The following is a 22,021-nucleotide window of genomic DNA, read 5'->3' as shown; positions in this document are numbered from 1 at the left end:
AACTACAGGAAAGCAGGTCCATGCCAAAACCTTTAAGGAAAAAGGATGCATTACAAAGAAATAACCTGTAGGTGGCTCCTCCTGTAGGGCACCGATGCATTACAAAGTAATAACCTGTAGGTGGCTCCTCCTGTAGGGCACCGATGCATTACAAAGTAATAACCTGTAGGTGGCTCCTCCTGTAGGGCACCGAATATTATCCTGTAACTTTATCACACTGTACACAAAGCTGTCAGAGCTTCCTGTAAGAAATAGATTCTGACCTGGCAGAGCAACCCTACCTCTTGCGAAATGCGTTGTCTAGGAACTGGATGGAGGCATTTGTCATAGGAGACTTTGCTTGTCTAATTAACCAGTGCTTGTCCTAAACAAAATAAAGAGAGATAAAATGCACAAATAAGATGAAACCAAAGTTTAACAAGGGTCGCTTCCCGCTACTGAATTTTATATCAATGGATATCCACAGATTATGTTTCTATTACATTATTTTACCCTATACTTCTATTTTTATTTCTTGTACATTGGATGGAAACTGCAATACCAAAAGAGACATTGATTGACATATTTTTTTAAACTTGGCTATCCTATCTGTAACTTTGAAAGAAGCTTAAAAAATTAGCTTTCATTCTACACCCTGGTATAATTTGGAAGTGCATCATAATGGCCCTCCATTTTAATATTTGAATCCCGGTTATCGTTCCTAATGTCATATGTATGTACACAATGCTGTATTCAATGTTTTCCCAATGCCTGATATGTCTCTTTAGGTTACTACGTTAAATGACTTTATTGTGGATGTGTAGTCTATTTATCTACTTGTCCGCTGGAACCATTTTCTTCTGTAATTTGGTATATTGAAATACTGGTACTCTTTACTTAGAACGGCGACCACGATTTTGATCGTGGGCATCGTTAGTAAAAAATCGCGGGCATCGCGGGCATTGAATGCACTAAAAAATCGGGTGCGTTGCGACCGACGCGATTTCCCATAGGGAACAATGTTAAATGTCTCAATTGACCCAATTTCCTGTTCAATGCCTCAATTGACCCGATTTTTCCATAGGAAACAATGTTAAATGGCCCACAGAGGCCAAATAGGCACCCTGAAGTGTGAAATGGCCCCCACAATTGTTAACGCCACCCCACGATCAACGTGAACCCGAAGCGTGGCGAGCGCAGCGAGTCCGCGAGGGGCGGCGGTACGCGTCCTACGACCTTTTCATATCCCCACTATCCACGTCGGCGTGGAGTTGAGAATAGAAAGTAGAAAGCCTATTTGGCCTCTGTGGACCATTTAACATTGTTTCCTATGGAAAAATCGGGTCAATTGAGGCATTGAACAGGAAAATCGGGTCAATTGAGACATTTAACATTGTTCCCTATGGGAAATCGCGGGCATCGCGTCGGTCGCATCGCACCCGATTTTTTAGTGCATTCAATGCCCGAGATGGCCACGATGGGCGCCCTTCTAGGTAAAGAGTACCGAAATACTTTGTGTTCTAAAGGCCCATACACACTTGACAATGTTGAGCTGAAAGCAGCTCCCTTTAACCTGTTTTGAGCTCAAAAAGCCACACAATGTGTATGACACGGCGATGATTGCTGATGCATGCTCCCGCATCATCGGCGGCTGCCGCTTACCAGCTGGTAATACCAGCAGATTAGCGACGGGGTGGAAGGCTTTCCATAGCATAGCATAGTCTACCCCAGGGAAAAAAAAAAAAATCGCTTGCATGGGTGAAAATTGCTATTGTGATTGCACGGAGCGATTTTCAGCCCATCGATGTGCATACACGCTGGGCAAAAATGCCCAGTGTGTAAGCACCTTGATTCTCTTTTTTGATGCTTATGACTTCAGGATATTGCTGTTCTCTTTTGACGATAAAAACAAAACAAAAAATACACACTTTAAAACTAAAAAAGCTTATCCACTGAAACATCGCAATATAGAGAAATGCCATACTGAATTGTTTGGAGCATACGGATTCCTTTTTGCTGTTAATTTGGGAACAAGTTAATATATCTTTAGCTTAAAACAAACAACACATGAAGTCCTATTTCCAGTTAACCATAAATGAAATATAAATTCCGATGCCACAGCTGCTGTAGACGGTCACTAGAGAAGACGGCAGCTGGCTGTGAGACTTAGCTTGTCTGAAATAACAGTGCAGATTATATAGATCAGACCTGGCTTAGGGAAGGTGAAAGGAAGATACAGGTTGAGTCTCCTTTATCCGAAATTATCCAAAATCCTACTTTTTATTAGAATGAATGAGATAGTGACTTCTTTGCTTTCTGGGGTGTGGTATGACGAGCTGACACTCAAGATTTTGAAGATTAGTATACAGACATCAGAGTCCTGACTGCCGGTATTTCGACAGGGGGGCAAGCACAATGAAGGCCCATCTCCCATGTTCTATTCTTTCTCTATGGGGGCTGTGGACCCCCACGAGGGAGAATAGCCCCGGTCAGTCGGGGTCCCAACTATTGGGAATTTAAACAGTTGGGATTCCTATGTCGGAGAGCTAACTGTTGGAACTGCGACTTTCGGGTCATTATCCAGCACCCTGCTTTCTGATGGTTTGGTGTTCAAACTTTTTCATGCACAAAATTACAAACAAACAATCATGTAAAAAAGTGTGTGTGCGCGCGCGTGTATATATATATATATATATATATATATATATATATATATAAATGCATTTATGTTGCATATACACCTTAGGGTTTAAATTTATGCTCCACCCTCAAGATCTCATTACTAGAGACAGGATTATATGCATTTGCAGATTTTGCCCATTCTCACTGGTTATTGCATATTTTACCTAAAATCTAGTGATGGTGCATATTTTAGGCCCCATCCTCTTCCCACCCGCGAGTTACAGCACTGCTTTGCCCTGCTGGTGCTGGCCAGGTAGTGGTAGAGTGTGCAGGCTGGGGCAATGCACAGTGTTGCGAACCTTGGATGTACGCTATGTCTGATACTGCTCTAGGCTGCCAATCCATGTTGATAAAACTCAGGTCGGGGCGGATGCCATTACGAAGCTCCTGAACCTTTGCCTGCCCCTGGCCTAGGACTTTACACCAAGAGACAGACTTCTGCAGCAGAGTAGGTGGGCGGAAGGGTTGTAACATCACGTGGCGTGGAGGAAATGCCGTGTCACAGTGAGTATGCAGCGCAGGTAGGAAGCCTTCCACTGCGCCGCCCTCACACGCTATGCTGACATTTGATCCATCGCCACTGGAGATGAGGGTCCGTGTAGTTGATGCAAGAAGAGCCTAGGATGCTGCAGTATGCTGTAGCAGCCAGGAAGAAAAAAAATCCTGTGTATAGCACTAGACATCTGCAGATGCTGTGGGCCTATTTTTGAGGTTTATTTGGAACTAATTGTATGCTGATTTTTAAATAAATAAGTTAAAAATTACTGTTTTTATTATTTAATGTAGCATATTTTAACACTTTTTATGCATATTTTAAGTATTTTGCATGCATATTTCAAGCTTTTTATGTTGCATATAATCCTGTCTCTACTCATTACGGTATCCGAATATTCCAAAACCCAGAGCTCCAGTCCCAAGCATTTCTAATATGGTAAGATTCAACTTATACATTTATAAAGAGAGGAAGACACATTTAGGAGTGTTAATTAGAACACGAGAGCACAATTTCTATGCTACTGATTTAATAAACGTCCCCAGGTAACACACCTTTCCGTGAACATTGAAATTGTTGGTCCTTGGAGCACTGATATTGGCAAAAGTGTTTGCATACTGAGGAGCAGCTGTCCACGGCGAGTGCGGCGCTGGAGTGGCGATCATCATAAAGAAAGGCTCATAATTTGATTTGTAATTTAGGAAATCCAGGGAAATGTTGGCCTGTTAAAGATAAATGGATAATGCATTACTATCAAATGTTCTTAATCTCCGAAGAGGTAAGCATGATATTTCATACAATCGTTTAGCATGCTGTATATATTTTGGGATGCAGTCACAATGTCGATATTGTTGAAATGCTGTTCATGGAACAATAATGATATCTGCAGAATGTTGACATATTCACCATGTAAAATATTGTGCAGGTAGCACAGGTTTAGGCTGCAGGACTGGAGGACTAGCATCAAGGCTAGGATAGGGAGGGTTAAGGTTCGGATGAGAAATTCTGCCTCTGGATCAGAAGACACTGCTGCAACGTCAAAGCTGTAAGTGACCATAACACTAGCACAGTTTGTCAACCTAAGCATGTCAATATTTCATCAGTGTTAACATTGCCATTTAGGACCATGTCATTATTATAAATGTCGACAAAACAAACCCAACCCATATATTTCCTATAAGGGGAGAAGTATCAACCCTGGGAAAGAGATCAAGTAGATAAGCTAACCAAAGTAACCAATCAGCTTCTGTCATTTCATAGACGGAACTAAAAAGAAAAATGACAAAAGTGCTTTTGTTGCTTTATGAAACATCTCCATTTTATCTCTCTCCAAAGCAAGATAAATGTTCCCCATAATCTTTTAGAATGTCAATTACTTTAATAGAAGAACAATATTGTACAACTGTGTTGCGTGTAAAGTTCTTTCCCTTACACAGAATGCTATATAATATCACACAATGTAACTACCTCATCAGTAGCTGGGAAGCAGCTGAACAGCCAACAAAAGAATACATTTGTGTACTAAAATCAAACAGACACAACCTAAATAATACAATCTCACCTGTAATTTTGGCTTTTTAAAATTTGAACTAATTAAAGTATTTAGCTACTAAACCAACTGTTTGGTTCAATTATTCAGAATTTGCTGACAACCAAAATAAACACAATAAAAAATGTTCTTACCAAGACATCGGTCAGGTAATCTACACTGTAATTCTGTCCATAATTACGTGTATGCCCATTTACTGACAGAGTGTAGTTATAGTACTTGGAATTTTTCTCCTACAAAACACAAAAGAAACAAAAAAACATAGGCGTTACATTTATGACTGACGATTCAAAAAATAAAAGTAAATTCAAAGGAACTTAATAAAATTTAATTAGCCAGTTAAAATGAACACATATTCTTATAGTATAAGGTGTGCCAATTGAAAAGAGTTTAGCTGTAGCAGCATTTTATCTAATTACAGTGGGTTAATGTGTTTGGCGATAGGTGGTGCATTTTTGTGTAGTGAACAGCTTCCTATAAGTTTCTTCATTCCTAGAAAGTTGTTTTGCACAGTAGAACACATGATGGATTCCTCCAAAACAGTGCAAATAGCTGTTATTGCATTTATTTGCGGAGAAGGCGTGCATGCTTCAGAAATTTATCGCAGGATGAAGGCGGTGTACAGAGAGCAGTGTCTTGAACGGTGCACCATATTCCGGTGGTGTCAGTGTTATGAGGCGGGATGCGAAAGCATCAAGGATTAGCCAAGGACTAGGCAGTCGCATATTGTCACAAACCCTGCCATGATTTCTGCTGTGGAGGATCTCATTCGTTAGAATCAGCACCACCGGAATACGGTGCACCATGCAAGACACTGCTCTCCGTAAACCGCCTTCATCCTTTGATCTGGAGGAATCCATCATGCATCTGACCGCACAAAACAACTTTCCAGGAACGAAGAATCTGAGGGGGAAACTGTTCACTACGCATGTGTGCACACCATCTATCCTGTTGGAGAAAGTGTGCTATACAAATTAAACTTACTATCACCAAACAGATTAACCCACTGCGATTAGATACAACACAGCTACCGCAAAAGTCTCCTTTTCATTTTGGCACACCTTAAAGATAAAGTTTACTGCCAAAAGCCCAAGGAAATCAATGCAGAATGCCAGTGAAATTGAAAGTTCTGTCTCCAGAAGATACTTAAGAAGAACAGCAAACACTAATGGAAACACACAAGTGCATTCCACCTGCCCAGCTGTCTGTTGCAATATATTCGGTTTCATTTTTCTCCCCACATTGCACCATCTTGGTTTTTCACTTCACCCTGACACAGTAAAGTTTCCTGAGGCCTCAGATAAACTTTCTAAACACTAAAGATTCCCATACACGGTCCGTTTAACGGATCCGTTTGGGACTTAAATAGCACGCATCGCATCGGATCGCATGCCTTGTGCATGCAATGCGATGTGTAGCTAGTACAAAAAGTATGTGCAGCACATACTTTTTGTACCGTACTATGTGATGCGCGGGAGCGCGCATCGCATAGTACAGAACAGAGCCGGTCCACAACGGACCGTGTATGGGCAGCTTAAGGGGCTAAATCCTATTAGGTGCAAGGGGAAGATATATAATTGCAAAGACAGAGCAACTGCAACTGGGGTTGAGATTACCTAAAGGATAAAGAAGGACAGACTAGATGGCCCAAGTGGTTCTTTTCTACCATCAAATTCTATGTTAACCACCCAACAACTCTCCCCACTCACAGCCAAATCTCAACGACTTTGGTACGAGTCCATAAGATACTTGATCTGTTAAAGATTAACAGTTAACAGGATCGACCCCTAAAAGTGGTCTATGAACTACAAAATAATAATATTTCATTACTATTTAAAAATATATAATTTGTCACTCTCTTAAGGATTTATTTTCCTTTGTCATTCTTATACACAAGCCAGCATTATACAACCTCAGCCACAGAAGCCATAGTTCAGGTGCCAGCCATGATAGTAAATCAATGCAGACACTGGCTTCATTGTTCACTTGCCCTGACATGGTTCCCTGAATAATTGCAGAGAAATAAGGTGTAATAATAAATACAATCGGTTTATAATTAGCATTCAATGACCTACAGGTAGTTATTTTTAGTCACATTTATGCAGCATCAGCAAACTCACAGCTTTAAAACGGTGACTCTACACAGTAATAACACTGGGTGTTACTAGAAAAAGAAGAAGCTCGCAATAAGGAAATTAGTTGTGCATATGAGGTAAGGTGCCACAGACTAAACAGGCCTAGCTAGATTCCAATGGAAAAGAAGATAACTGTATGCACCGCTAATTGAATGTCCTACATATATGGGTTCAACAAAACTGAAAGGGGATCTATTCACAATGCACTAGTGTCCCCATAATGGGAGGGTAACCAAGCTACTATTGTTACTACAGTATCTGATATAACGGTGGATGGCTGCAATTCCGGACCAGTAACAGTAAACTCTTCCGTCAGGACATAAATAATTCTGACTTCATTTATGGTGATGAATTTTTGCATGCCGCCTAAAGTGAAGAAATGGACACCAAATGGTTTTCTGCCCATGACAGATTGCAGAATCCTATGAAACCATGGCCCTACTCCATATTAACACATGGGGGAACTCATGCAAAAAAGTTTTGTCTTCATGAAAAAGCATATTCATGAAAGCAAACATAGTGATCCTGTATTCTGAGATTCCATTTGGAGATGCCTTGTGCAAACAAATGGATTCAGCTGCCACAAATTAACAATGATGTGAAGACCTGATGACTATTTCACAAAAGCAAAACAAAAAAGAACCCACTCATTAAAAGCTGGTTATTTTCTGGGCAGAAGTAACAGGGAACACTTCTGCTTTCAGTAAAGCTTGCAGACTTTGCAGTAATGTTTTCAGTTCCACTGGGAAGTACAGAGATCAGGACTTTAAACAAGTATTTCCTCCAGTTATTCAGTAGTATTTAATTTTGTATCCACTGCTGATATTATGAATCCAACAATATTAAATAGGGGTGTTTTGTGTTGTTTGCCAATTTTTGGGGTATCCAATTAAGGCCTGTTTTTATTCAAGCCGAAATTTTGTTTTTCTTGGGAAAACACATAGAATTAGTGAAGTGTCATGGACCTATGTATTTTCAAGGCCGCAAACGAGGATAAAAAGCTCATCTTACCGCTGATTTGGTAACCATACCACTGATAAGTGTTGGCATTGGGGCTAAATAGCCCCAAGGCACGGTATTTAGCCCTGGTAATTTACCATGGCTTACAGGATCCCCCTTAAGTGGTAAAATTATTCAAACCACTGTATAACTTAAAGCCACAGGACGTAGTTTAATTTGAGCTGGAATATAGTCATTGTGGGACCAAGACCGAAGGACCAAAAGACTGTGCTAGCATGATATGATCTATAACAGGGGTCTCCAACCAAAATAACCCACCCGAAGAGCTACTAAAATAAAATGTAAAAAAAATAAATCTGCCTAATAACTAAATAATGCCCTTTACACATTATGCCACACACTGATGACCCTGACACATTATGCCACATACCGCAATGCCCCAGACACAATATACCACACACTGCAATGTCCAATATGCAGCATACATACCTCCCAACACTGGAGGCAGAGAAAAAGGGATATCCCGAAATTAGGGGGCATGACCTACTATCGTGGCACTCCTGCAAGGCCACATTCCCCATTTTTTCTGCTATGGGGCATGGCCAGCGCTCTGAGAACAGCCTTTCTGAATAAACACTGTGCCATATATATGCATGCCACCAACAGTGCTAGTTACACAATGCCCCCAATACCCACAGTAAGGCCATAAACACAATGCCCGCCTGATTGTGGTGCCATTTTAAATAAATACTCTGGCGGTACGGGGTGCAAAAAACGGGTGTAGCCACATGGGGTGCGGCCAACGAAAATGGGGGTGTGATACACATCTTCCCCCAATATTGCCAGAATGCTGCTATGCCCCCACAGTGCCAGAAAGCTGCTATGCCTCCCACGGTGCCAGAAGCTGCTATGCCCCCCACGGTGCCAGAAAGCTGCTATGTCCACCACGGTGCCAGAAATCTGCTATGTCCACCACGGTGCCAGAAAGCTGCTATGTCCACCACGGTGCCAGAAAGCTGCTATGACCGCACAGTGCTAATTTCCCAGCAGCAGCACTCACCGTTGTTGCTGCTGCTGGGTGGGGAGAGGACAGTCTGGCGTCCCCTTGCAGTCCCTGTCATGTTGCCGAGGAGAGCATAGCACACCGTGCGTCTCCTTCCACACTCACTTTCCTGTGACTGGGTTGTCCGCCAATCAAAGCTCGCGCGCCTGATTGGAGGATGGCCCAGTCACAAGGATGCACAGTGAGGGGTAGGAGAGACGCGCGATGGGCGCTCTCCTCCCCTCAGAGGGCGAAGGGAACCGGAGGCGGCAGAGGGTAATGGAGGGTCGGGCGGCTGCAGAGTGGTCGAGCCACCTGGATCGCTGCCGAGCGACGGGTTGGTGACCACTGTGGTTAGCTTTGCTTTCTACTGAGTGGGATATACCCTTAGGGCTATTTCACACGGTCCGGCTACTGCCGGACGGGCAGGAAGCCGTGCCGCACACTGAAGTTTACAATGGAGGGGATGGCCACAGCCCGGCAGCCGTCCCTTCTAGTGGTGGGATCCGGCTGCAACCAGGCGGCCAGGCCGTGGCCGTCCCATGTAAATGGACACATTTGTGTCCATTATTAACTGCTGTATGCGGCACGGCTTCCTGGCCGTGCGGGGTTTCGCCGTCCGGCAGGAGCCAAAGCTTCTGAAATAGCCCTTAGGCTTTTTCTTAAATCATAGTATGGATCAGGCTTCAAAATTAGGCATAGCCAAAGGACTCTCAGACTATGGATCTGCTGCCGATGGGCACAACCAGAGATCTCTCCTGATGACTACTGCTGGCCCAATACTCCTGGCATAAAATAAATATATAGTATTCACTCTAGGATTTTTTAAGGGCAGGCGTAATGCCCAGTACACATTACGGCACACAGCGTAATGCCCAGTACACATTACGGCACACAGCGTAATGCCCAGTACACATTACGGCACACAGCGTAATGCCCAGTACACATTACAGCACACAGCGTAATGCCCAGTACACATTACGGCACACAGCGTAATGCCCAGTACACATTACGGCACACAGCGTAATGCCCAGTACACATTACGGCACACAGCGTAATGCCCAGTACACATTACGGCACACAGCGTAATGCCCAGTACACATTATGGCACACAGCGTTATGCCCAGTACACATTATGGGGATGGGGGGGGGACGGGGGACATTTCGTGCTCATTGCCCAAGGGGCTGGACTTACACAGCAGCATGGCGGGGGGACGGGGGTGGGGGAACAGTGGGGGTACAGTGAAAGCTGCTTAAAGGGCAGGGCAGCTTTAGAAGTTTAAAAAAAAAAAAAGAGCAGGGGACGGCGCCCTGTAAAACAAGCCTAGCGGGAACACTACATATATGAAGCTGGAATTCAATTGCTTTTTGCAGAACCTCTATAAGTTTGAAGGTCTATTAATCTTCTCCTGTATACATATGTATACATATACATATGTAGTGTATCAGCCAATAATAAATACCCTTAGGACATAACTACACAAGGCATTAAGTAGTTACATGGAGTCCCACTTCACCCAGTTTACTGAGTGGATTTAGTGAGTTAACCCATACATATAAGTAGCTATATAGTTTGGTAAGGTAAAATGGTTAACGAAATCTACATGGCCCAGGTACATTTTGGTTTCAGGATCAGAGGTTTTCTTGAGAATACATAAAAAAGACAGAAGTTTTGAGAGAACTGAATAGAGGGGTGGTAATCAAGAAATACAGCCTATAGATGAAGAAGGTGTAGAGAAGCTTGGCAGGAGAGGAGAGTGCACAAGAAACACTTGGAGGTTTAGTGGTGGGAATAGTAAAACATTACTTAAAATCATTTTGTTATGCATTACTAGCTTACATGTGAAGCAGAATGTCAGGTTGTCATGGTGAAGGTAATGATGTAGCAAACATTACCCAGAACCACTCTAAAGTGCTTAAAGGTCAAAATGACAGCAAACATCTACTGTAATTGATTCTTTATCCCTGTACTATAGTACACTGGCAACAGAAACATCCCTTTATTTTAATTTATGTATTATAAAGCAAACCATGTGCAGAACATTTTAACAAATGGTTAGAATAAAATAAAAGGTATATTTAGGATGAGAGATTCAGAAAGTGAGAGATTTGGTAAGACATCTCCAGTTTAAACTGGTTTTGCAGTGTAAATGATTGCCGCTTTTAAAAAACTGGAGATTTCTTCCCAAATCTCTCACTTTCTGAATCTCTCATCCTAAATGTACCTTTTATTTTATTCTAACCATTTTTCAAAATGTTTCTGAATCTCTCATCCTATTAAATTTCCCCCTTTGTTTCTGGATTTACAAAAATAAAAAAATGTTAATTCATGTTGACTAAAACAATAGGGCCAGATATGGTGATGTGAAAATGTGTGTGGGCCGACCATTCAGCCTGACATTCTTTGAACCATTAATCACATCAGAATGGTCCCCCACTCTGCCCCCATGCACTGTACCTCCCCCAGCGTGCCCCCATTCACTGTGTGTCCCCCAGCGTGCCCCTCCTTCACTGTGTCCCCCAGCGTGCCCCTCCTTCACTGTGTGTCCCCCAGCGTGCCCCTCCTTCACTGTATGTCCCCCAGCGTGCCCCTCCTTCTCTGTGTGTCCCCCAGCGTGCCCCTCCTTCACTGTGTGTCCCCCAGCGTGCCCCTCCTTCACTGTGTGTCCCCCAGCGTGCCCCTCCTTCACTGTGTGTCCCCCAGCGTGCCCCTCCTTCACTGTGTGTCCCCCAGCGTGCCCCTCCTTCACTGTGTGTCCCCCAGCGTGCCCCTCCTTCACTGTGTGTCCCCCAGCGTGCCCCTCCTTCACTGTGTGTCCCCCAGCGTGCCCCTCCTTCACTGTGTGTCCCCCAGCGTGCCCCTCCTTCACTGTGTGTCCCCCAGCGTGCCCCTCCTTCACTGTGTGTCCCCCAGCGTGCCCCTCCTTCACTGTGTGTCCCCCAGCGTGCCCCTCCTTCACTGTGTGTCCCCCAGCGTGCCCCCATTCACTATGTCTCCCAGCCTGCCCACCCTTCTCTGAATGTACCAAATACTGCCTCCCTTCACTGTATATTCCCCTGCAGGAGACCGATGCTTGGGCTCCCGCCACCGCCCTTCTCCGCTCCGCATATTACGGGAGCAAGCTAGGACTATAAATTAAATGAGAACATAACTGGCCTGATACATAAAGTGTGCAGGTTATCCGTGTTGCTTGTTCTGTTTAATACATATCTATTTAGAAGGGTCCACACAATCTTCAAAATAAGCAACCACATCAATAAGATTTATAGAAATCCCAATAATACAGGAAGCTTGGATTATACATAGCAAAATAGGAAATATTACTTAAGTGGCATTGTTCAAAACCTGGGCACACACCAAGCGATGTGTGTACCCATTGGCAGCACGGCCGGTGGGACCTGCATTCTGCATCCGGTAGCACGGTTCTCATTAGTATGCAGGTCACCGACAACACGCAGGAGAACACATAGCCAGTGACATATTGTGACATACTAGACAACGTGCTCCATATGTCTGTCCAATCCACTGGATCAGACAACATATCATCCAGTGTGTAGCCTGCTTCAGAGCTTAAGTACCTGTATGTGAAATGTTACTTACCAAAGCATACCAATAACTCCACCCAGGAGGCACATGGCTCATTCCACCGGCATCCTCCACTCCATACTGTACAAATCAAAAACAACATTAGATTAATATATAACAAGAAATGTAGGAAATATTAGGTCATTTTGAAGTTTTAAAATGTAGATTTATCTGTCCAATCTGTGATGGGAACAAAAATCTGGTAATGCATGGGAGCAAATGACAGTAAGCCATTTTCGCCTAAATGCTGTAAAATGGCCAAAAGCGAGTGATCTATCATCCAGATACCATCAAAATGAAGGTGTGGAAACCTTAGTCGGAGAACACTCATGAAACATCCTGGTGTTCTGAGCCAGAGCACCAAGACAAAGGTTACAATTTGAACCTTTACAGAAAAGTCAACCAATAAACAAATAACAGACCTTATTTCTGTATACCACTCTGTTATAGGTATAGATGGGAGCAGAGGACTTTTATCATTCTGTGCGGATATTTATGAACGTTTCTGATTGAGCGCAGACAGACAAGCGTGAAACCCATCTAGTGAAGACCAAATACATTATCAATACCTGATTTAAGTACTTTCCCGCAAACAATGTCTGGTAGCCGATGGACTGGAGAAGAGCTGGGAAGGTGTAAGGCTCTAGTGTCTTCTGCCAGGCTTTGCTGCTACAGTTTCCCTCTATTGTATTGTTGACAACATGGTGGTTATGCGGGTATCGCCCAGACAGAATACTGGCTCTGCTTGGACAGCAGAGGGCACTGCCAACGTACTGCAGACAAAAACATGCACAGTTACTTTCTACAGAGATTCTCCGCACCAGCTACAGGAGGTGTAGAGGCTGTATTGCATCAGTCACCACGGTTTCCTCCTACTTTTTTTTTATTCACAGTTTAAATCTTTATAATAATACATGCCCATTCCCACCCCACAATAACAAACAGAAAATCATTTAAACTAATTCATAGATATGATTAATAACATGTGCGCTTTAGAAACAGATTCATATGTAGAAATTATTGCAGATAGATAGATAGATATAGATGTCTCCCACCATTCCTAATTCCCCTCTGATGCTTTGTGCGCCCAATTGTGCAGTATACAAGATCAAGCTGTAAACTTTCCATGGGGCATTAGGATTGCCCCCACAGATACAACTGCCTGCAGTAAATAACCACGGGCAATTGAACACTCCCCAAAGTCTGATGCTTTTTTCCACCTTAGTTGTTCTAGTGATTTCCGCAGAAGGCAGCCTTTAAGGAATCCACTGACCAATTAAATTTGTACAGTAAATACCCTAAGCCCTGAATAGGAAAATCATTGGTATCCGGACTTTGAGTCAACAGCAAGTAGGTCGGCAACCATTAGGTCGACATGCAGGAAGGTCGACATGGAGTTTTTTTGGAGCCGAAAGGCAGTATTTCATATGCTCTACCATCCACTAGGGCATGATGGGAGAATAAAATAGTGCGCCAAGCATAGTACTGTGCCCGAAGAATGGCGAGCGTAGCGAGGGGACACGGTGCTATGTTTTAGTGCCCATGACGACTGTGTCGACATTGGAGACAAACAAATGTGAAAAACACCATGTCGACCTTTTGATTGTCGACCTTCCCTATGCCAACCCAATGCTTGCGTCGACATAATGACCTTATCGCCCTATTTGCTGTCGACCCAAAGTCCCATACTCAAACCATTATCTAGGAGCTTCACCAATCCTAACAGGAGATCTCAGAAAGGTGTTTTTAAGATTTAAATCCCAGTATTCCTGCAACTTGTTGGCTTCTTCCATACAAAAAAACCTCCCCCAAAAAAAAAAAAAAAAACAGGTCTCTTTGCCGGATGGGCCCCTCTCCCCGGGCAATACAATTAATTCCTTCACTTAACCCTTACTATGTGAAAAACACACAGATCCGAATAAGCTCCCAGATCCATATGTTTTCACAATCGCTGCCACAAAAAATAAAAATAAAGAGGATTTTGTTTCTCCAGCCTCTGGGCAGGTGAAACAAAGTCCAAGTTGGTGTCAGCTATTGGGGTTAAATAAATTGCCCCTGGATTTAACCGCAGCTAATTGAATTCCACGCCCACCCCCCAAATAGTCTGCACAGTGCACAGGACCTAATTAAATAGATATATATTTGAAAAGATCACTGTTTGTCCATGCTTTATAACATTAAACTTAATTGCAGGACTTCTTTGAGAAGTGAACGGCCAAAGAAAGGCTAACAATTAAATACTGCAAATGGAAAAGAAAAAATGGAGGCGCATACCTTGGTGCTGATATATATAATATAATCAGCAAAGGTCAGCCGCTAATAGTATATTGAACATATGTGCTTATGTCAGCAGTCACACAGCAGATTTCCTCACAATACATCATGTGAAGAGGAGTCAAAATTATAGTGCCGGGAGGTTATATGTTGTGAACTCTGCAATCCTCCCCATAATAGCTTGTGAAAACAAATGAGGACTTTGCAACAACTCCTTTAACCCACAGAGCCCGCCATGGGCAGTCCTCCAATGATTGAGCACAGAAAACCAGCACAGAGTAGAAGTTTTCTTGTCGATCAGTATAAAATTACTGGAATCCTAACAAACACTGTACTTACATATGGTTGTCATATTTTCATTGCGCTTGAACATTTATCTAAAATAAAATGAAAAAGACTTACGGCATTGGTAAACGTTATGCCAAGATCTGCAATTAGCGCTTTAGTCTTCTTTAATGGAGTCTAGAAAAGAGAGACAAGGAAATCTAATTATAAACAGAACAGTAGAACATATTGTCTACCAAGTACATCTTACAATCTAACAGAGCTACAGTATATCAAATGTCTGACTTCAGAAATCTAGTTAAGGTAAGGTGAAGTTACAACTAGACAGCTGTTTCTCCACTACTCAATATAGGAAAATATTTCCGCCCAGCGGCTGGCCTGGCCGAAAACAGTCAGGACTCGCTTGTGCAGATTTGACTTTTTTCAAAGTCGAATCTGCATGGTTGCAAATGGCATCCGAAGCGTCAAATCTGCGGCCATTTTCGACTATCGGCGTCAGTTTTTTCCTTGATTAAAACGGAAGATATTTCTGCCAGGTGGAAATAATTGAATATTATTTACTACTCTTCAAGTTTATAATGCAATTCACAGCACAATAAGGTACAGAAATTGTGGATATTAATTAGGAAGAAAGTTTTTGTAAAAGTTTAATCCAACACAGAACATACAAGGCAGAGGTATAAAATGACGTACCAACGTTGGCGGTTCTCAATCAACGCAGTCAGAGAGCATAGATTGGGTGCAATGCACCTTAAGTCGGAGCCGGTTACACTCTGTCCTCCCCTAATAGACAATGGTGGTGATCTCGACGCTAGGCCACGCCCCTACTCAACTTCCACAGTGGGCTGGCCTAGCGTTGGTCAGTAGCCTCCTTATACTGGCCGACAGCATCCTTATTCAATCACATACATATAAAATGGTATTAACCAACCTTTGTTTTGTTTTTTAAATCATCTACTCTATAAACATATATAAAAATACTCTGTCTGGGGTAATAGCAATTGTAAACAATGAGCGCTGATACAAATCTTGCATTTAGAAGATTATATGGATAGTTTCTGTCAGATGCTCATTTATAAAACAAAAAATATCTATTTCATTACATAAAGATACAAAAAAACTAAAATGATGTGCAAAAAAATGAGTACATTTTTCAAGATGAGAAGCATTGTGTTTTTTATTTCATAAACAAAATATATATCAAACATAATCTAATAAAAAAAATTATTATTAGATGGCATATACAGTATGATAGCCACAAATGCTGTGTGTGTGTGTGTGTGGGGGGGCGCCTTGTATGAACTTACAACCACTGCCATTCGTACCTAGCAGTGCGGGCGGTTAGTTCGGCGATGGGCTGTGCCCAAGGGGCTGCCTAGTGTTTCATTGTGTGCGGAGAGATCTTGCTGAGCATTGCGGTCGCTACGTGTGTAGGCCCCTTAACTCATGCTGGTTGACTCAGTGCCCATACATAAAAGTCAGTGTTTGAAAGATTCAAGTGTAGCTATTATATACGCAACTGTGGCAATCTAAGTATTCCTTTGGCTAATTGCCCAGACAAACTGGAGCTGCTCAACTACAATTCATATTATTCACGTCTGCACCTCACAGAAGTTTTCATCAATACAGATCATGGGTGATTTCATTGATATTTTGCAGCCTTGCGAGTCCTCCAGACGCTGCCCGCACGCCCCCCGAACCCCTACAGGCATGTGAATGGATGATAGAATTAGACTAACCCCCACTGTCTGGCATCTTCTACCCCTTAAAGGTAATCACATGGGTGTTTTGATGGACAGTTTTGTAATAGTAGGATCCGTGTTAGCAGGAAGCTCCTTTAATAAAAAAAAAAAAAAATTATATATATATTCCAAATAAAGATGTCACTCCGGGTCTTGTTTAAGTGCAAAAAGGTGCTTTACTGCTGTGTACGGCGTTTCGGGACTAGCCCGTCTTCAAGACATACACAGTGTATGTCCTGAAGACGGGCTAGTCCCGAAACGCCGTACACAGCAGTAAAGCACCTTTTTGCACTTAAACAAGACCCGGAGTGACATCTTTATTTGGAGCGTATATGGTGGATTTTATCCCTCTGGATGGGCACCCGGGCAGAGTACATGCATGTAAGAATGGGGGAGTGCCGGACCCTGCACAGATATATATATATATATATATATATATATATATATATATATATATATATATATATATATATATATATATATATATATGTCTCTCAAGAGACTGTAAATAAATAAGTGATCGGAATGATTTGATATAACGTGGATAATGTGGTTCACACTGATATCTGTAGATAGAATCGAGGGATTCAAGTGTAGTTATTAAATATGCAACAGTTGCAATATAGGTGTTATGGCCAAAACACGGGGCAACAGGAGGGAATTAGTGATGCTACATTGCTCAGCACACCGCACTGCACAGCGCTGTGTGCTGATCGACATGTCAGGGTCAGTATTCTCCAGTGAGAACACTGGCCGCGACCGATTAATAACTTGCGTGTTGGTTAATTGGCCCCAGATAAGAACCCGCGCATTTACATCACTGTGTACACTACACACACAGACAATTATTCAGCCATTTTCTGAATCTAGTGAAATTATGTAAAATCGCTCAGAAAACACTTGAATATCGCTCCGTGTGTAGGGCCCATAACTTTTAGTTAATGCTCAGACAGGATTGAACTGGTCTGTTAGAGAACACGCTGCCTGATCCGTCTATAGATATAGTTACAGCTCAATTTATATGCAGATATATCAACTAGTGTGTACACAGCTACATGTGGAAATCGGACAGTAATTGATTAGGCCAGGCCGTAAACCTGAAACTGCAGCCACACATGAATCTGTAGCTAAGGGGATCTGCTCCTTAGAAGCCAATTGGTCAACACCATTACTTTATCTCACTCCAAGGCTTGATACAGCCTAAACAATGCTGATAAATCCTGTCCTATACAGTACAAGTCATTCTCCATTCCCCAACACTATGAGGGAAGTTATGCCCCGTACACATATGGCGACGGCAGTAGTGTGCTGAGCGATCTGTCACTGCCAGTGCTCAATACAGAGAACACGGGCGATGACTAGATTTATACTGCATGCACACGGAGTGATCCTTGCTTCGTTTCTAAGCAATCTAGACAGAACGCTTAGAAATAGGGCTGTAATCGCCCCGTGTGTAGGGCCCATTACTCATAAGTAGTATTGCGTATAATAACAAGACTCTGCATCTCATGGTTTATTGCAAAAACAAACCTCAAAAACAACCAAAACAGAGGTCATGCAGGCACGTTGCACAGATGTTTATTCTTAAAGGAAACTGTTCCCAAACTTGGTGTTGTGGCACTCTGGGTGCTGCAGGGCACTTGCAGGGTTGGCAAGAGTTTAGGTCAAAACCAAATCGGCACTGTGATAGGTGAAGCATGGGTTTTTCACATTTCTGTCTTGAATGTCGGCACACTTATATTTTCTCCCTCCATGCCCTAGTGGATAGTATGGCATACAATTATTATTATTTTTTTTTTTTTTTTTTTTTAAAGGGGGAAAAACCCCATCAACCTTTTGACTGTTGACCTTCCCCATGTCGACCTAAGGCCTGTCTAGCTTAGTTGTGTCAACTGTTTCCGCTGGTGTCTGGCACTCTTAAAATGCAAACAAATAGAAGTGCACCCCTGTCCTGCACCAGATAACTGAAACTAGGGGTGAGAGGAAACTACAATTTACCAATTTTGGCGGTTTATCAATAAGAAATGTTTGGCTTAGGGGTGCCATGGGAAACTGCTGAAACTCTAGGGCACAGTGATTCAAAAAGTTTGGAAACCACTTGGTTAAAGCATTCTACAAACACAGGATAAAATGATTACTAATTATACTAATCATATTGCCAATGAAGGTTTAATATCTTAATAATCCAATCCAGAGATGTTCCACAATGTACAAAGGTAAGTTAGGATTAGTGTGTAAAGCTCAGGGGTGGGGTATTGATACAATCATTATATTTAGGAATAATTTGGGTTGTGGAGTCCTTTCGAATGAACCATATGTGCATACTACACACTGAACGATCTCAAACAACAAGGAGTTTGCTTTACCACTATTTAATGTAAACCGTATCTTTATCTTTCGTAATCACTAATAACCCCTTTTACACCAAAAACCCTGGTCAAACCCTGGTCTTTGAACATGGGTGTTTCCAGGGACCCTGCTTCATACCCCATTTACACAGCAATTCGACCTGGGTCAGACCAGGGTCTGCACCACCTACACTGAACCTGGGTCAGCCCTGCCATTCCTTGTGGATGTCATTACAAATGGCCTGCAGCAGCAGCACCACATCACCCCCCCCCCCCCCCCAGCATGGGGTCCAGCCTCCAGGCAGCGGGGTCCGGCAGTGCAGGTGGGCGGGGGGTCCATCCAGCATATAGGAAGTCACCGGCAGGGTCCCTCCAGTGTATGGGAAGTCCCTGTGGCGGATGGGAACTAGTAGCGGTAGTGCCCGGCCGCTGCAGGCACCCTCACCAGTTACTTCCCATACACTGGAGGGACCCCGCTGGCGACTTCCCAGATGGCGATGTGAAGTTACAGCAACCAGCATCCCCTCCATCTGCCCCCTCAGCAGCCTGACAGCTCGCCCCCCCTCAGCAGCCGCAGACACCCCCCTCCTCCCGCAGCAGCCGGGGACAGCTTCCCCTGCGCTGCACGCCGTGCACAGACCCGCTGCCCAACCATTTACACCGGCCTCTACACGGGTCCTAACCATGTTCTACCCAGGTCAGGACCTGGGTAGAGGACCCGTGTAAATGGACACGGCTTGAACCCATTTACACCGCCGAAGATCCGGGTCTGACCCGTCGCTGACCCGGATTTTTCAGCGGTGTAAAAGGGGTATAAACGATATGCACCTAGCCATAAACCACATAGGCAGAATTTGACTGCTTTTGTGTATGCATTAGATCATTAACGATGCGTGCTTCTGCTGGTCGTTAACCATGTCCTCTGCGGTCTGTAAATGCAGCTCGATGTCGACTAGATCAACAACCGTGTTCTAAACAGCACTGGGTGATTGGATTGAGTCTAGAGCAGGGGTGGGGAACCTCAGGCCCTGGGGCCGTATGCGGCCCCCGTAGCCGGTGTGAGTGGCCCCCCCACCCTTTGCCATGAGTCAAGTACAGGGGAATTCTCGCAAGAAGTTGGTAGTTCTTGCGAGATTCCTCTTAATTAACAGCAGCCGGAGACTGTCAGTCCTATTCAGTGGCAGCCGCCAGAGCGTGAAACGGCTGCAGCAGGACAATTTGTAAGAGAAATTTTTACATATGGCCCCCGAAGGATTTTTTCCCTGCTTCCTCACCCCTGGTCTAGAGCATCGCAGCTAACTGATCTGACCCCAAGTGAGGAAGACACCTCACTAGGGAACTATGTATTACTATGTGTAGGTCAAGAGCAACAAAGTTAGAACTTGATCCAGAGCAGAGCAGGTGTCCCGGCTGAGGCATACTGTATACTCAGTGACAGCACTAGGTGCTCCCTGCCAATGTGCAAGTGCGTGAGACATTTGGTTGTAGAAAGTGAAAGGACAGGCACAGACTAGCCGCAGCGTAAGAGAACAGCAGGAATAGGGACTCGGGAGAGAGAGCAGGTGACAGGGAAGTGCTCCCAATGGCACCACCGGCCGCTCACAGGCCACACAGAGGAGGAGGAGGAGAACAACATGTAAACAAGGAAGACACCGATAGGAGACCGTACGCAAGGCAGCGCTGGGATGCGGCGACCATAGCAGTGTAGCCTATAGTGTAGTTACCATGCCGCCCAGGGACACATCCTGATCATCGGTGAGGATCAGCACCACATTCGGTTTCCTGGACCCTTCCACTGACACAGGCGCCGAGCACAGGAGTCCTAGCATTAATAAGCAGCAGCTCCCTGCAGGGAGGGGGCCGGGGATACGCATCTCTTCCTGCCCGCAGGTCAGCAGCTACAACGGGATCAGAGTCGTCAGGCTGCCGCTCTGTCTATCTCATAGTCGGGCAGCAGCAGCAGCACATGCACCCACAGCGCCCTGCACAGGAGGAAGTAGGAGCGACGCGAGTCAGCTGCTCACAGCCACAGTCACATGTGCGCTACTAACAGGAAGGGAGGAGGAGGAGAGGGCGCTGTGGGGAACTCCCGGCCCTGGGGTGTGTGTATGGCAGAGCTTTGTGACCAATGCAATGGGGGTTATTCACACCTGATCGCTGTACTGCGATATTGCAAAACCTGACGATTATCGAGCGACTGTGCATTTTATGATTGCAAGCTGATTGACACATACCTCCCAAGTCCCAACATGACCCTCTCCAGGAGGGACACATTGCTCTGTTTCTGGACTTCCCTCATAATGTATTATTGCCATCACCTGTTTTCACTCAGGTGAATGCAGGGGTGTCAAACTCAAATTCATCAGCAGATTGGTCACCCTCAAAGGGCCGGTTGTATCTGTAGGACTATGGGGAAGATTTATGATCTGACGATCAGGGGTATATGCGCTATCCCCGTGCCTTATGGCAGGGGATAGCGCTTCCCCTGATCTATCACACGGTGCAGTAACGGCGGCGGTGGGGGGACGGCGTCATAGCGCATGTACTAGTTTTAGTACAGGGCGCATACTGCATATCTAATTTATGAACGGTCAGCATCGCTGACCGTTCCGCCGCCTGCAGCTATCGACTTCGACAGCTGCAGGCGGCGATGCCCTATGTCTACAGCAGGGACAGCGCTGTCCCTGCTGCTGGCGCTGAGCTGCGCTGGGATCTCGCGTGAGTAGCGAGATCCCGCGCATGCGCAGTCCAGCCGGCCGGGGAGAAGCAGACAGCGCGTCAGTGTTAACTGACGTGCTGTCAGCTTGAGGGGACATCGCCGGAGGGGGGAGTTAGCGCTCCCCCACTCCGGCGGCAAGATCTTAGTAGATCTTGTCGGTGTCCCCTCCTGCTTCGCCTCGCTAATGAGGCGAAGCAGGAACTGTTATAGCGGCGCGATAGGCGCCG

The 22,021-nt window shown here is 44.3% G+C and overlaps 1 protein-coding gene across 1 annotated transcript in view; it reads right to left on the bottom strand.

Annotated features, from left to right (window-relative positions):
* GNS (glucosamine (N-acetyl)-6-sulfatase) overlaps positions 1-21,133 on the bottom strand; it is a 37,828-nt gene extending 16,695 nt beyond the window's left edge. The window contains exons 1-7 of the mRNA XM_083182464.1: positions 20,800-21,133; positions 15,103-15,162; positions 12,996-13,199; positions 12,442-12,507; positions 4,838-4,936; positions 3,709-3,876; positions 282-364 (exon numbers count right to left, since the gene is read on the bottom strand). Of these exons, the coding sequence (XP_083038590.1) occupies positions 282-364; positions 3,709-3,876; positions 4,838-4,936; positions 12,442-12,507; positions 12,996-13,199; positions 15,103-15,162; positions 20,800-20,949 (830 nt within the window). The 5' untranslated portion in view covers positions 20,950-21,133. The remainder of the gene's footprint in view (positions 1-281; positions 365-3,708; positions 3,877-4,837; positions 4,937-12,441; positions 12,508-12,995; positions 13,200-15,102; positions 15,163-20,799) is intronic.
* Between the last annotated feature and the right edge of the window lie 888 nt (positions 21,134-22,021).

Source organism: Crinia signifera, chromosome 4, assembly GCF_055691185.1.
Source record: "Crinia signifera chromosome 4, ASM5569118v1, whole genome shotgun sequence".
In the NCBI taxonomy this organism is placed as follows: Eukaryota; Metazoa; Chordata; class Amphibia; order Anura; family Myobatrachidae; genus Crinia; species Crinia signifera.
The sequence above is the reverse complement of the archived record's forward strand: the minus strand, read 5'-3'. Positions and strand labels throughout refer to the sequence as shown.